We start from the raw sequence: 15,908 nt of genomic DNA on the forward strand, positions 1-15,908 counted from the left end.
CCGGATTTTTTCTATTTCATGTCCGGCAGGTAAAAAACGTAACAAACCACTGTCGGCGACTTGAAAAAAAGGCTGTCAGGTGCCGTGGCCTAGGTTTCTCACTGAAAATCCTCGTCCCCCGGCGGCACCTTTTTTTTTGAATTTTCTTCCTTTTCAACGCCGTTTTTCGGGAATTTCGGATTTTCTTTGAATTTTTTCGCAATAATATTTGAAAAATAGATAAATTTTAACACATTTTAATGCAAAAAATTTTTTGGCCGGAGTCCCCCTTTAAAGGTTTTTTTTTCAGGTTTCATACCCATAACTATGTCTCAATATCGTTTTTAAATGACAATCGATCTCTATGTCTTATTTATTTTTTATCCCATCTTTTGTTTACTGCCTACTTGTTTCTCTGAGTTTTTTGTCACCTCGTTCCTCAAGCTTTTAAACGTGTAATTTTTCAACTTTATCTTTTAAGCTCATTCTTTTACTATGCTCACTGTTATGTTACTATTTCTTTCACGATTTACATCGTAATAAATTATTATAATCTTCCTTATATATAAAACGCTAGAGACGTCTGTTGGTGTCAGTCTGTGGACTTTTGAAAAGCTCGAAAAATAAACAAGGCTTTACGCGACCCTTTAAGAAAAATTGAGAAGCTCAGCGATGAAACAATCTATGTATGCTGGGTTAAATTGCGCCGGAGGCGCACCATCTTGCTGGTTATTATAATAAATCATTGAAATTATAATTTTAAAAAAACAAACCCATAGCGATCGTCTACCACATTGGCCGTCTCAACAAGTTCCAACTGTTCCTCAAAGTTTTTTCTGGTAACTCTTACCCAAAAATATAATCAAATAATTCATCTCCAAACCAATTATCTAGGTCGTTCTTTTTAAGTTCAAAGCCATTCAACATCGTCCTCTGTCGATTATTGATCCAGTCGATTGCCCAAATACCATATGTATCCATGACTAACCCATGAATATCTTTATCGAACAGATCGGTGACATAGTCTACAATCATTTCTGCCCCCATTAACCGATCTTCGAAATATAGGACTGGCGAATTCGAGGAAACCCCTCTTTTGTATCCGTTCATTTGAATCAATTCGTGTTCTGATTCGTGTCTAGCTTCTGAGATGTGTCCAACTGACAAGACAGGTTTCCGCATTCTGTCGCTGGGATGTGCAAAGTCGATTCGCCCCCAAAAGTCATAGCATATCATGTATAAGTTTCATTCCAACGGTTCCCTTCGTTGATGATACCTTTTTAAAAGACGTCTCACTTTTTCGGAACAGAAAGAAGCAGGCACTCTGAAAATGGGTTCCTATTAGTTATTGACCCTTGGTTCTTTCATATTTTTGGTTGAAATCAGAGATGCACGGACAGCGAAATTTTTTTTGTTCGGACAATGGACAACGGACAAACATTTTTTCAACGGACAACGGACAGCGGACAACGGCCAAAATTTTTCAAATTCAACGAGTTTTTTGTTTTAAAAAATGACAAAAATGCGAATTAATGATGGAAAATAGTGGTGGAACTGGAAACGGAGCTTATTCACCATTTTAACTCCCTTCTAAAATAAAAATTTTCAACTTCAATTTTTCTGATAAACGAACGGACAAAAATATTTTCCACGGACAACGGACAAAATAATTTTTCGACAGACAACGGACACGGACAACGGACAGCCAAAAAATGGCCGGACAACGGACAACGGACTGCCCGTGCATCTCTGGTTGAAATCTCACAATACAAAGTACTGACAACTGTCATGTATCTCGAAACTTTCTAGCAAATCAAGGGCAAGTTCTACAAAACAAAATGAAATCCAATTATCTACCATTAGGTATGATTCATAAATAGAAAACAAACTTACATTTCATTCGGTTCCAATAAAGTGATGACTTCTGAGAGCACGACGAATGGTGTACGGAGTATTGAAAAAGGCATTTGACAGGAATAAATGAATAGGATTGGGAAGTGGGAGACAGATAGAATGATGACGGTTCGTAAGTGAGAGTAGGTGGGAGGAAAACATGTCAGAAGAATGGATAAGAAACAATGGGTTATTGTAGACGACACACTATGACCCTTGGGAAGGACACTAAACCTATTTATCTTGATCTAGTCCTCACCAGATCTAATTCTTCTTCCTGGGAGCACAAAACATCGAGACACAATATATGGAATGGAGCTCTGCAACTGGATAAATCTCTTTTGGACCAACCAGATGAAATTCGAAAAGCAATTCAAACTGTTATAGGAGATTCGAACTACAAGAAGAATGCTAGAAGACAAAGTTCTGGAAGATCAGTCAAACAAACCGAGAGATGTTGTATTGAAGCATTGCGACGACAGTTTGGACCTCTGGAGACGTCGGATTCTGAAGGACGTCATCTTAATACATCTGCATATTACTCATTAGATATCGCACTTGCAGTTATCGTTGCTCTGTTGATTTTGTTGTTCGTTATTAATTTTGTTTTTAAATGTGTGTCTAGGTTAGTCAAGTGATCAATATTTTCCACAAAAAAGAAGATTGATTAGGAACTTTTGTATGCAATGAGTTAGCTTTGTCTATTTTATCAATATCTAGTAAGATTCTAGCTTTTTGATCAGAGTCATTTTCAGCCCAGATTTCATTGAAACCGGAAAAAAACGGTTTCTGTGCCCGGTACAATTCCAAGCCCATTCTCGGGCACATTTTGGTCTTTCACATTTCTAGACAGTTATCAATATTTTTCCTAGTATTGATAATAACTTTTTTAACAATTAATAATTGTACCGTTATCAATTTCCGGTGTGAAAATGCAGAATAACAGGAACCCCAATATACCCCATCCCTCTAATTTTCGTGTCATTTTCCCCCAACTTTTCTTTATTGTTATCTGTAAGCCAACATAAAAAAAACCGAATGCCTTATATTCAAGACGTTTCCCGTAATATTGCTGAACTTGGGTTTCTTACGACCATCTGTGGAAACTCAGTTTTGATCTATCTAACCGGATGGATGACCAAGCAGATCCAGGGACCGTACAAACGAATGATTATCATTTTTGCGTTCCTCGGATTGTCATTTTCCATGGTTGAAATGATCGCAAGACCGTTTGCACACAGTTACAACGGAGCTTTAGTGTACTTTAGTTTGGCGAAAGAGATTTCTGGATTCGAAGGAGTTGTGACTTTTCTGCTAGCACTGTATGCTGGCTTATATGCCGCTTTGATCTCATTTGTCGCTGTGCAATTCATTTTTCGGTACTTTATTTTGAATAAGTGAGTTGCCAGAGTGCATAGGTTTATGGGGTACAGCTGGATGTGCTTCTAAAATGTGTCCATTGCACTGAAAAATTCTGATTACGGTACCTCCTCTAATAGAAGCCCACCCAAGCGGTCAACTTTGAGCTCATATATGTCATTTTATGTGAATGATATCGAAAATTTGTCAACCGACGAATTGTTTATCATAATATCTTAAACAATTTATCAGTTACCGTAAAACCTCTAATAGAACGACACCCGGATCGTCCACTTTGAGCCTATATATCTCATTTTCTGCAAAAGATATCAAAAAGTGGCTAACTAGTAAAATGTTGCTGATATCCTGATAAACATTTTACTAGTTAACCACTTTTTGATACCTTTCAAAAGAAGTGAGATATATAGGCTCAAAGTGGACGTTCCGGGTGTCGTTCTATTAGAGGTTTTACGGTAACACATTTTTGATGTCTCTCACAAAAACCGAGATAAATTAGCTCCAAATTGAAAGGATTTTCGTTCGGCAGCTCTGACTCGGGTATCCCAGTTTTTGAAATTTGAGCTCAATTATTTCGGTTCCAATGAGAGATATCAAAAAACTGTCAACTGACAAAGTGTTCATCATAATATCAATAACATTTTGTTAGTTGATCTCTTCTTGTTATCTTTCACAGGAAACGAGATAAATTAGCTCAAAATTGAAAGTTAATATGGTCGTTCCATTAGATTGTTTACAGTAGCTTCGTGGGGTACATCAAGATATGGTTCATTGGTTAAATTGTTTTGAATTTAGATTTTTTGTATTTTCTAGAAAAAAAAATTCCGGAAATTTTCGATAACACAATAAAAATTCCAGATTTCACTAAACTAGAACACCGTCTTTGCTCTAATTGAAGCTCGCCATGTACTTCCAATTTAAGCTCAATTATCTCGGTTCCTATGAGAGATATTAAAAGTCTGTCTACTGATAAAATGTTGGTGATAACATGGTAAATAATTTATCAGTTGACAATATTTTAAAATCTATCCAGGAATCTAGAAAATCGGGTCAAAGTTCAAGGTTCATATGGTCGTTCCATTAGAGTGTTTACAGTATTTGCTCTAAGTTAACCACGTACTTTCAATTTATGCTCAATTATCTCGGTTGCTCTGAGAGATATCAAAAATCTGTCAACCAATAAATTATTCATCATAATGTCACCAATATTTTATCAGTTGATCACTTTTTGACATTTTTCACAGGAATCGAGATAACTGAGCTCAAAGTTTCTAGCTTCCAAAACTCTGAAAACTGTTTTCCAGCCAAGACATGGCCACAATCTTATTCAAAGGATGGAAAATGGCTATATGGGTGTCCTATTCCATGTTGTTCGGCGCTCTTTGGATATTCTTGTGCTTCTTCTGTGGAAAGTTTGATGAATACTCAATGGATTACACAAGTGACGAAATGAGCAATGTCTACAGTATGAACATCAATAAAACTGCTGGAATGATTATTGTGGCATATGTAAGGGGCCCTGTAACGATTTTAAAATAATTTTTTGAAGTTTAGGAGCCCAGTGTGACAACCCCCGGACAATTCCAATTAAGGAAGAGCGCTCTATTGTTCTGGTGTGGCACGGTTTCAATTTTGGTACCCTTTCTTACTAATTCTTCCTAAAATCAATTTTATATGATTTCAGCTTATTCAATACGTCATAATGATATTTTGCGGAACCAGTATGCATTTTCAAATGGTCGAAAAACTCAAGCACTTCTCGATAACCCATCAACGACTTCAAAAGCAATTCTTCAAAACTCTTGTCTGCCAGATTACTGTGCCTACCGTACTATTCCATGTACCCATCGTTCCTGTCCTCTTCGCACCATTTCTCAACATGAAAATGAGTTTTCAGTCTGGAATCATCTACAGTCTGTTCAATTTGTATCCACCGATTGATAGCTTTCTGCTGATGTATATCGTGTCGGACTATCGGAACGCTTTGAGTAGTAAGTACTGTTTGATTATCTCGGTTCCTAATAGAGATATCGAAAATCCGTCAACTGATAAAATGTTGGTGATATTCTGATAAATATTTTGTCAGTTGATTACTTTTTGATATCTCATACAGGAAATGAGATATATGGGTTCAAAGTTGAGGATTCCTTCTATCGGAGGGTAATACATACGATTTTTTAAGAACTCTTCAGCCGCAACAAGCAAGTCTACACTGGAAGTAACGCGTTCTCAACTAATGTCAGTGTTCGAATGTCATAAATTCTGTTGAAATATTTTTCACCGATTCAATAAATACTTTTTTTCTGATTTAACGAAATTCAGGTTATTCAAGAGAGTTGCAAACAGGCCGGGTCGGGGAAATGACGGACCGGCAGATAACTCGGCTTCAGAACAAGATATTTTGACGAATTTGATATTAAATGATAGATCTCGACGAGGTCTATCTTAGCTTTACCATACGGGCCGGCTTCAGGTCCGTTAACATGCCGCGGGCCTGGCTAGAATTGCAAATTTGGCCAAAATCGGGTTTTTCGAAGAACCCCTGTAATAGAAGAACCGGTCTTTCTGATACAGGTTTATATTGTTTTTAGTCATCTTCGATAATGCATACCACCTGCTCACCTGATAAATAATTTGACACAACTCAATTTCTTCCAATTCTCTCTTTTTCATCAAATGAGCATAATTGAATTTCCAGTCTCTTTCTCCCCAACAAATAGTGACTAGTCTTGAGTTTTTCAATCCCATGATTTTTGATGAAACTCTACAGATTCGTTTCTATTATTTCACCGGAATCGTTTGTGTTCTAAATAACACATTAGCAATTTATCTACTGATTTTTAAATCTGGAAATGTTGGAACTTATCGAAATTATATGCTTTATTTTCAGGTAGAGCAAAATTTTGTGAAAATCAAAAAAAGGATTTTCAGATAATATGCTTTTTACTAGACACTCATCTGACGTTACTGGTATCTCCAATAGCTTATTTTCCGGCACTTCTTGGAGTTTCTCATGGGTTCTATTCGAAAATTTTATCGATTAGGACACATTATCAAATTGTATGTACCTTACTTCGAGCTCAGTTATCTCAGTTCATATGCAAGATATCAAAAATGTGTCAACTGATAAAATATTGGTTTGTGATATTATGATAAACAATTTATTAGTTGACAACTTTTCAATATCTTTGACAGGAACCGAGATAAATTGGCTCAAAGTTGACGGGGCCCTTCTATTGCAGGTGTTTATGTAGATCATTTTTGAAACGAATACGATCTGGAAATTCTTTTTTTCAGAATATAATATTCACCTTGATAGTTCTTCAAATCACCTCTCTCCTGTGCAGTTTTATCAAAAAACATCAAAGTGTGGCAGCGATAGATCAAAAACGAATAATGGGAACTTTCCGAAAGTATCTTATCAAAGTTCTACTTCATATCCCACCACTTCTTATCAGTGTATCATTTGGATTCTCAAATTTGGATAAAGCCGAAGAAATTGAAATAGCCAATGCTGAATATCCAAAACTAGTTCATTTGCTATCCCTACCTAATGCAGAATTGTACTCAACATCGTCTGTTTCCATTAAAATTACATTAGTGATAATGATAGGGACTTTTGTCCTATTTTGTTCGTTATTCCTTTTTTATTACATTCAAATTCTACAAATGCTGCATGGTCATCGGCAATTTATGGCAGCGAGAACTTATTCAAAACATGTTTCAGCAGTTTTGAGTTTGGTGGCACAGGTGAGGAATAATTTCACTTTTTATCTAATTTATCTCATTTCCTATCAAAGATATCAAAAAACTGTCAACTGATAAAATGTTATTGATGTTCTGGTAAACATTTTATTAGTTGATCACTTTTCGATATCTCTCACAATTACCGAGATAAATCAGCTTAAAATTGGCTACCGTAGCCCAAATGTGGGCCTGGCCAACAAGCTAAACTGCTCGAAAAGCTTATATGAACGAAATTTCGAGAAAATTTTTTTTCCATATCTCCCCCCCCCCCCTTCCTCTTAAATTAGAGGTTTTACGGTAATTTAACCCATTTTCAGCTAACAGTCCTTGTCATCTGGTTGGCCATCCCTCTAGCTGTTCTGCTTGGCGATGTCATTCTACACATTGAAGGATTCGAAGCATTCTGTAATCTTCTAATTTGTCTATTCTCTACACACTCTATCATGAGTACCATTGTTATGGTTTTCACATTTCCAGCTTTTCGACGAGTGGTTTCTTGTAGAGAGAAGTGAGTTTCAAAAACCTCTAATATAAGGGCCCTCCTATTTTGACATTGAGCCAATTCATCTCAGCTCCTGTGAAAGATCAAAAAGCTGTCAACTGATGAATTGTTTATCATCATAACGCAAACATTTTATCAGTTGAGACATTTTGATATCTTGCATAGAAGCGGAGATAAATTAGGTCAAACTTGGAGACCCTTCTATTACAGGTCTTACGGTCTTTTCTTTATGATACACTGATAAATTTGGTAACTTTTCAGACCTATGTTCTCTCCCGCCACTACCATGGTCCAGCCAAGGAAAGGGTTTCAGAATTGATCGGTTTATCGAAAAATAAATTATGTGATTCAATTATAATAGAACAAATCTACACAATGAATCAAACGTCTCTAGATCAACATATCAATTTGAGAGAAAACGAAATATGATTACAGATAATCGAGTAAGCGATTCGTCATGAATTCTGAGAAAAAAAAATAGTAGGACAAAAAACTTTTGGGGGTGTTTCAAAGGAGTGGGCAGACAGGAGATTGTTCTATTTTTTATGGAGTTCCCAGGACCCAGGACCCAGGACCCAGGACCCAGGACCCAGGACCCAGGACCCAGGACCCAGGACCCAGGACCCAGGACCCAGGACCCAGGACCCAGGACCCAGGACCCAGGACCCAGGACCCAGGACCCAGGACCCAGGACCCAGGACCCAGGACCCAGGACCCAGGACCCAGGACCCAGGACCCAGGACCCAGGACCCAGGACCCAGGACCGGAAGCCCGGAAGCCCGGAAGCCCGGAAGCCCGGAAGCCCGGAAGCCCTCTCGGGAGCCCCGAGAAGGGAGAACTGATTCTTTCCTCCACTTCCATCTTCCTTTATAGTAATCTTCCCGAGGTCAATGGGACATGGAAGGTCATTACCAATTCACGTAGCTTTTTTGTCTAATATTAAATTTTTCATAAGCTTTTTTGACACGTGCATTTTTTAAGAAAGTTTTTTCACCACGTTCAATTGATAATAGAAATTTGGCTCCGAAATTTGTGAAACCCACTAAAAAGATTGCCACTTTGAGATCAATTATCTCGGTCCCAGTGATAGATATCAAATATGTAGTAGTCAACTGATAAAATATTTATCATAATACCAACTACATTATGTTAGTTGACCCTTTTTTGATATCTTTTTCAGTAACCAAGAAAAAAGTGGTCAAAGTTGACTAGACCGCACACTCTAACTTTTAAGTTTGAGCCAATTTATCTCGGTCCCTGTAAAAGGTATCAAAAAGTGGTCAACTGACAAAGTGTTGTTGATATTAAGATAAACATTTAGCCAGTTGACAGATTTTTGATATCTTTTACAGGGACTGATATAAATTGGCTGAAATTCGGATGATCCGGTCATTCTTTTGGTATTTACAGTATATTTTTGTCAGCTAATTTTCAGATGATAGTATACCCTAAACTTCAATACCATTGTATTATTATCCAAAGTTACGACACTGACCTGTTTCCAGCTGTTCACTATAATATTTCAGTCAACAATAACAACAACAAAAGTTATTTTGTCTGTGATGTTTGGTCTTTTAAATTGAAACCAACAGGTTTATTATTTTTCACTAGAAACACCAGAAGAGGAGAAACTGTCATTTCCAAACCACCTATCCAGGTTAATCCCATCTCTTCTCTCAATGCATATTCATCCATTTCCAGCCATCATACTTTACCATTCATCTCACATCATCGTCATCGTCCTATTCATCCATAATGGTTTTTCTCTCTTCTCCTATTTCTATTTGTCTTCCTTTTCTCTTCTTCTTCTTCTTCTTTCCCCTTCCAGTATGACTCACATTTTATTGGCTTCGGAGACGATTTCCCACTCCTCTTCCTTTTCCAGAATATTTCAGATGACGTCAGTTGGAGTTCACTCTGCTCCAATGATCGTCGTGCACTTTTATGTTTTCTATCCCTCCTCTTCCGTGAGAAGCGAAAAAATATATGGGATCCCCTTCTTCGCTATACGAATACCCATATATTCCATGCGAGGGGTAAAATGGGAAAAACGGAAAACACTTTTTGTTGTCATGTTGTTTTTTGTTGTTCGTTTTCGTTTTTTTTTTGGAAAGAGAACGGAAAAACAAAAAATACGAGGAGTGTCTCGAAAATAGCTACACGATGACAACGACAAGAAGAATCTTCTTGTTGTCATCTGATGTGGAAAAGTGCAGAGAAGTCAGCTGGAAATAGTTAGTACCTGGAACTGAATTGTGCACTTTATATAGTGGATTATGAGGAATAGAAAGGTGAACTATTATAGAATATTCTGAAATTTTGAAATTCTGAAATACTGAAATTCTGAGATTCTGAGTTTCGGAAACTCTGAGATCCTGAGATTCTGAGATTCCGTGATTCTGAGGTTCTGAGGTTCTGAAATTCTGAAATTCTGAAATTCTGAGATTCTGAGGTTCTGAGGTTCTGAGATTCTGAAATTCTAAGATTCAACTATAATTTCCAATTATTCTCTGATTCATTTCGGATTATCGGATTAATAATGTTCGTCGTAGACAAGATTTGTTGTCTCATGGTCAGAATCCCGGATTAGAGAGAATTGTAGTCGTCATTGCCAGGAGCTGAAACCAAAAATCAATGTTTCGGTTTTTTCAAAGTGTAGATTATATTTACTATTTCCTAGCCAAAAATTCCAATAGAATCCTAAAACTCCTAAAATCCTCAAAAATCCTATAGATTCTGGTTTTTAGGAACCAACCTATGCATCCTAGATTTTATAGCTTTAAGGCGGATATTGGTAAGGTACTGGTCGGAAATTGCCCAAAACGAATATATGGCGGGTCATGGGCAGATTTTGGTCGGAAATTGCCCAAGAACGGCTCTATAGCTGGCCAACCTTCGAAAAAGTTGGCGGCGGGGCCGAGGTAGCCAAAAGGGACAACGTTTTTACAGGCTCATTTTTCATGAGCTCACCCATAAATTGGGATTTGCAAAGAATCCAAAAAAACCTTACACCTGCAAGGTACACATTTCCTGAATACACACGCCCTATTCCTGTTCTTTCTGTGATAATCACCCACTAATCACTTGTTACAACCAACCTAACTATGCGCAAACCCTTTCCGGTTTCTATACCAAAGATTACATATAAAATTTGCAGAGTGTAAGAACATTCTGGACCCTTTAAAAGGGTCCTAAAAGTTGCGAATGGGTCTCAAAGACTTCCTCCTTTGTTCATCAATCCAAAGAGTACAAATCGGTCTGGTCAAAAAGTTATAAATCGTCTCCAAGTTGTCGGTCTCTTTCTCTTTCTCTCCTAAACTCTCTTCTCTTCCCATTATCTCTCACTTCGCAACATTATTTGCTCTTCGTGATCAAATACCTTCTAGTATCTCTCGTCTCTCCTCCAACACTTTTTTTCTCTCCGCCTGCACTTTCAATGAATCGTTGGTGGGTGACACACTTTCTCCTGAAAGACTCCTCTTTTTTCCTTACTTTCCCTCAGTCTATTTTTTGGCGCGATGCCAAGTCGCTTCCAGAGAAGGCGTGCGCTGTTTCCGTGACTGCTTCTGCTGCTCCAAAAAGCAATTACACGAAATTGAAAATCTCTGGGTGCTCTCTCAAACTTCCACACTCTCTTCCTCTTTTACACCCTGTCTTTTTCTTCTCCTTTTTCTCGAGCTGCTGCTCCGGAGAAGTCATTGGGCACCCTCTCCCCAGCCCCCTCTCCTCGAGAAAAAAATTCGCGAGAGAGTGCGCAGAACAAAAGAGGCCCCAGACATTTCGAATATTCGTATAGCAAGCGCGTCGGGCGCTCTCTTCAAACTCCGCACTCTCTATTTACTTGGCTCGCTGCCAGCCGGCTGGCGCCGCGGATCGATGAGCTTCGGAGAGGGGTGGCCACGCCCCTCCTTCCGCCCCGCTCGTGTCGCGCGCGCGCATTCTAGCCCCCTCTGGCAGTCGGCCAACAACTTCAGCTATATAGCAGGCGTAAAAATGCAGGCGTCGTTGTCTTCTTCTTTTTTACTTTCTCTTTTTTTTTCTTCTCTCCTCCTATTCTCATTCCATTATGTTATGATGGCTAGCCGCATAGCCTAGCCGCCTAGTATACGCGAAATTGGACGGTGGTGGTGTTGGATGGAGGGGATGGCGCCCTCCGACGAAGCAACAGGAACCGGTCCTTGCGATCTTTCTCTGAATCTCCGCTTATCACACATCCTCTCTGACTTGCTACCCGAATCGACCGACCGCGCGCGCGACTCACCTTTTCTTTCTCTCGCTACCGTCCATTTCACCTTTCCCTTCTTTTACAATTTTCTCCTCTGTTTCAACTTTTCATTTCTACACACACACACACACACACACACACACAAACAACATTTTCTTTTTCTTTTCTTTCTCTCTTTATCATTTAACACAAACAACACAAATCGTCTTCTTCAGGATCTGCTATCCTGAAACCTCTGGGTAAAAAGAGGCCGTCCCCCATTGGGATGCTTCTTTCGTGATGTGTCTAAAGAATGCCAACATGATCTCCCTACTCATCCGATGACGACGTCTTCAACGACGACTTCTGAAAGTTCAAAAATTACATCCACCTTGTGATCATAATGGTAAGTTCGCCCTATTGCATACTTGCGAACCGTGCCTTCGCCGGGTCATCAATATTTTCAGGCCAATTAGATTAGATATGATAGGACTAGACGAGTATTACACAATGATAATATTTGGGAGAGCTGTATCTTGTCTATGAGGTCCGGTCCTGTTTTTTGTCGTAACTTTGTTCATAGACAAGACACAGTTCTCTAAATAATACCATACCAGTCAACCTACCTTGAGAATAGAAAACCCCAAATATTCCGAAAAAGAGGTTTTCGTAGTCCCAAGAGTGCAATTTTCGATATTATCAAAATCAAAATAGACGGGCATCATCTCGCTCCTATTTCGGATTATCTGTGAAAAATTGGGAAATTTTGGTCCAGTGGGGACTTTGCAAGGGTCGGCGACACGACAACAAACGGACACAGACACACATAGTAATGATTGTCGTACTCGTCGATTTCTATCATATCTATTTTAGTTGGCCCCATTTCGAATGCTCCTTTTCTAATAGATTGCATTTCATTTTCAGAACCACCATCTCCAGAAATTCCGACGACAATCACCTGGATCCTTACCATCAGTTTCCAGAAGCCTCCAACCATCGTAGTGTTACCATCAGCTAGCGATTTTTTCTTTTTTTTCTCTTCACATATTTTCCATCTTATCTATCTATTTCCTCTCGTTTAGACAAGAATCCCCCTATCTCTTTTTCTTTCTCTCTTTCTCTCATCCTTCACACACCCCTGGGTTCCACGAAACATGTAGACAACCAAACACAATGAGTCTCATGCCCTAAGCTTGCAATCTGACTGGTCAAACGACAGCACCTATTGATGTCTTTGTACTTGAGGAGGTACTGTACCCCCGATGTATACTGATGTCTGATACGGAGCCACCTTGTCCATAGGGACATACTACTACGTCGTCTTTCCCAAAAAAAACATGAACCCCTTTCTGTCTTTTTCTCTTTTTTTTCATTTTTCAGCGCCCCCCCCTCCCTTTAAGGTACCGTAATCCAATGTTAAACCCTCTGAAACTCTCTTGAAATTGTCAACCATTCGTTACGCCGTGTCGACGCGGGTATGTCACTACTGAACAATACGTCCCACGATTTGTGTCACATATTTAATCCCCCTTTTTTAAAGTTATCCTATTCGCAGCGCCTTATCCATAACTTGTCAACAAAATCTGGCAAGTGCGCCCCATTGAGAACTTCAGTCGAGCGCACTTGCCCCCTTTTGTGTATCCATCCCTCGGGAGCTAAATATTGTATCGTACTCCCTCAACTCTATATATTCTCTGCCATTTATCTTCTCCGACCTCCATTTATGCCTTCTGATCCTATTTAATCCCCCGACACGTGGATTTTTCGTATTGTTGGAAAGCGAGTGGTTCAGCTTCATCACCCCCAGAGACTTTTGACATTTCGTTGTATACCATCTACCGTATCTTACCCCGATTTATTCAAATTTAGGTCGCCCGTAGTGGGAGAACCACCTCTATAATATCGAAGACCAGCACTCCCACTGCCCAAGTCTGTAGAAACCCCGTTCGTCCTTCGCGAACTTTTTTTTTCTTTTCCAGAATTTTTTGTAGTATTCTCTGTCCATATATTCCCCTTCTTTTTATGCGCGCTTGAAACTTGATTTAATAAATATGCACAAGGAAAATTCCGGAATTTATTGTTTTACACACTGACACACAAAAAAGAAAATAGAAGTTACAGTACTACCAGAGATTCTGAAATTTGTACTGATAGACGCTCCACCAGGATGTTGAGAGAGAACAAAAACCACAGGATGCCAGAACGATTGACCAGTTCTCTAAAATTGTGTATTCCAGATACTGACGATTGATGAAGTAGAAAGATAGGGATCCTAAAAAGAATTTGAATATACCTTATCTTTGAGCTTAATTATCTCGGTTCCTATGAAAGATATCAAAAACATGTCAACTGATAAAATATAGGTGATGGAATGATAAATATTTTATTAATTGACAAATTTTTTACTTCTCTGGCGTGAGCTGAGATAATTGAGCTCAAAGTGCAATTATAGGATCGCCTTCTAGTAGTGTTTACGATAGACTTTGGGATCAATTATCTCAATTCCGATAAGAGATATCAAAAAAATTTTAACTGATAAAATGTCAGTGATATTAAGACAACCATTTTATCAGTTGACAGATTTCTGATATCTTGCACAGGAGCCGAGATAATTTGGGCTCTAAGTTATTTGAACTCTATAGTATTCCTCTAATAGGAACATACCAATATGCCAACTTTGAGCTCAATTAACTCGACTCCTATGAGAGATATCGAAAAATTTTTCAACAAATAAAATGTTATGTACAAACAGTTTATCAGTCGACAACTTTCTGACATTTTTTACAGGAACCGAGATAATTGATCTCAAAAGGCTCGCATTTCTACAGTATTCTCCTAATAGTAGCCCACCTAACCTGTCCACTTTGAACTTAATTATCTTGATTCCTGTGAAAAATACTAAAAATTTTTCAACTGACAAAATGTTACTGACATTATGAAACACATTTTATCAGTTGACAGATTTTTGATAACTTTCATAGGAACCGAGATAATTGAGCTCCCAATTACCTGCAAACGAGTACAAAGAAAATCCAATCATATTAGGAGTAATCTTCCTATTCCAAAACGCCAAACAAATCATAGTCAAGGAAACCCCAAAGTGAACCAGGAAGATAAAATTGGTGGTGTCTCTGAAAAACAAAAAAAAATATGAAAAAAGAAATTATCGAAAAACAAATGCCCCCAGGCGGGATTGAACCGCCGACCTTCTGTTTACGAGACAGACGCTCTGCCACTGAGCTACACAGGTAGAGGGGGACTGCCGAAAAACCGCTGAATGACAGCTGAAGAGGCGCAAACTGGCGAACGACTGCTAGTTGGCAGTCGAAGGAGAACTGACGGGCCGTCGACGGTCCGTCGACGGACAGTCGGAACCCGTTGGAAAACTGAATTGCAGGTTGTGATTGGAAATCGTTCAGAAAACAATTTTCCATACTCCCACTAAATTATAGAATAATGACAAAAGCTAGTTTTGCTCATATCAGACCACCTCTAAAAATAGGTTGTTGAACGACTGCTAATTGACAGTCGAAGAAGCGCTGACTGGTCAATGACTGGTGGTTGGCGGGTCAAATTTATGTAGAAGGGAAAATTTGAGTGAAAAAGAATCTTTATATTGTCTATTCAAAATAATCGCGCGGGTGAACGAGTAAAAAAACGTGTAGAGAGTCTCCAAACCTGTAGAGGCGCTGTAGAGACGCAGACATTTNTACTCGTTCNCCCGCGCGATTATTTTGAATAGACAATATACGTATATATACGGGCGTGTTTCACATTGCAACGAGATGATATACATAAAATATGGTTTCCCACGCTTACCTCACACTCTCATTCTCAATCTTGTCAAACTGAAAGTAGACGTGAACTAGTATCAAAAGTTGGAGAAAATTCAGAAATGCTGATAACCTGGAAAAAGAAAACAAATCTAATACAGTAGTCCCTAAGGGACATACTTGAACATACCTGGAGAAAAATAATTGAGAGAGAATAAGAAAAAAAAATGAAGGGTGGAATGTTTTATTTGACACGAAAAGGTATGATAATCCAAAATTCCAGTGAGAAAAAATTAGTCCACGCGTAATAATGCTTCGATTCTTTGTTGTAGTTCGCGTTTGTCGTGCTTCAACGTTTTGATAGTGGTTCTGAAAAAATCTGGACTACAGTAGTCTAGGATCCATAGGATCTAGGATCCATAGGATCTAGGAT

The 15,908-nt window shown here is 38.7% G+C and overlaps 4 protein-coding genes and 1 non-coding gene across 5 annotated transcripts in view; 2 read left to right on the forward strand and 3 right to left on the reverse strand.

The window, feature by feature from the left end:
• Positions 1-1,014, reverse strand: part of CBG24586 — a gene marked incomplete at both ends in the record, with an annotated part of 2,370 nt that extends 1,356 nt beyond the window's left edge. The window contains one exon of the mRNA XM_002647195.1: positions 830-1,014. Within this exon, the coding sequence (XP_002647241.1) occupies positions 830-1,014 (185 nt within the window). The remainder of the gene's footprint in view (positions 1-829) is intronic.
• Positions 1,015-2,081: 1,067 nt separating this feature from the next.
• Cbr-str-33 lies at positions 2,082-5,508 on the forward strand (the record flags this gene model as incomplete). The annotated part of the gene is made up of 5 exons (XM_002647196.1): positions 2,082-2,487; positions 2,927-3,269; positions 4,554-4,758; positions 4,934-5,240; positions 5,432-5,508. The coding sequence occupies 5 exons, from the start codon at positions 2,082-2,084 to the stop codon at positions 5,506-5,508; spliced, it is 1,338 nt and encodes a 445-aa protein (XP_002647242.1).
• A 417-nt stretch (positions 5,509-5,925) lies between these two features.
• CBG24588 lies at positions 5,926-7,817 on the forward strand (the record flags this gene model as incomplete). Its single annotated transcript, XM_002647197.2, has 5 exons — positions 5,926-5,968; positions 6,140-6,309; positions 6,547-6,999; positions 7,314-7,504; positions 7,760-7,817. 5 exons carry the CDS (start codon positions 5,926-5,928, stop codon positions 7,815-7,817), a joined length of 915 nt encoding a protein of 304 aa, XP_002647243.2.
• Positions 7,818-9,399: 1,582 nt separating this feature from the next.
• Positions 9,400-10,460, reverse strand: CBG27337 (the record flags this gene model as incomplete). Its single annotated transcript, XM_045236701.1, has 3 exons — positions 9,400-9,502; positions 9,713-9,873; positions 10,392-10,460. The coding sequence occupies 3 exons, from the start codon at positions 10,458-10,460 to the stop codon at positions 9,400-9,402; spliced, it is 333 nt and encodes a 110-aa protein (XP_045100717.1).
• A 4,420-nt stretch (positions 10,461-14,880) lies between these two features.
• CBG28468 lies at positions 14,881-14,952 on the reverse strand. Its single transcript has one exon. It is a non-coding gene (tRNA).
• Between the last annotated feature and the right edge of the window lie 956 nt (positions 14,953-15,908).

The sequence above is a fragment of the Caenorhabditis briggsae genome (assembly GCF_000004555.2).
Source record: "Caenorhabditis briggsae complete genome, chrV, whole genome shotgun sequence".
Lineage (NCBI taxonomy): Eukaryota > Metazoa > Nematoda > Chromadorea > Rhabditida > Rhabditidae > Caenorhabditis > Caenorhabditis briggsae.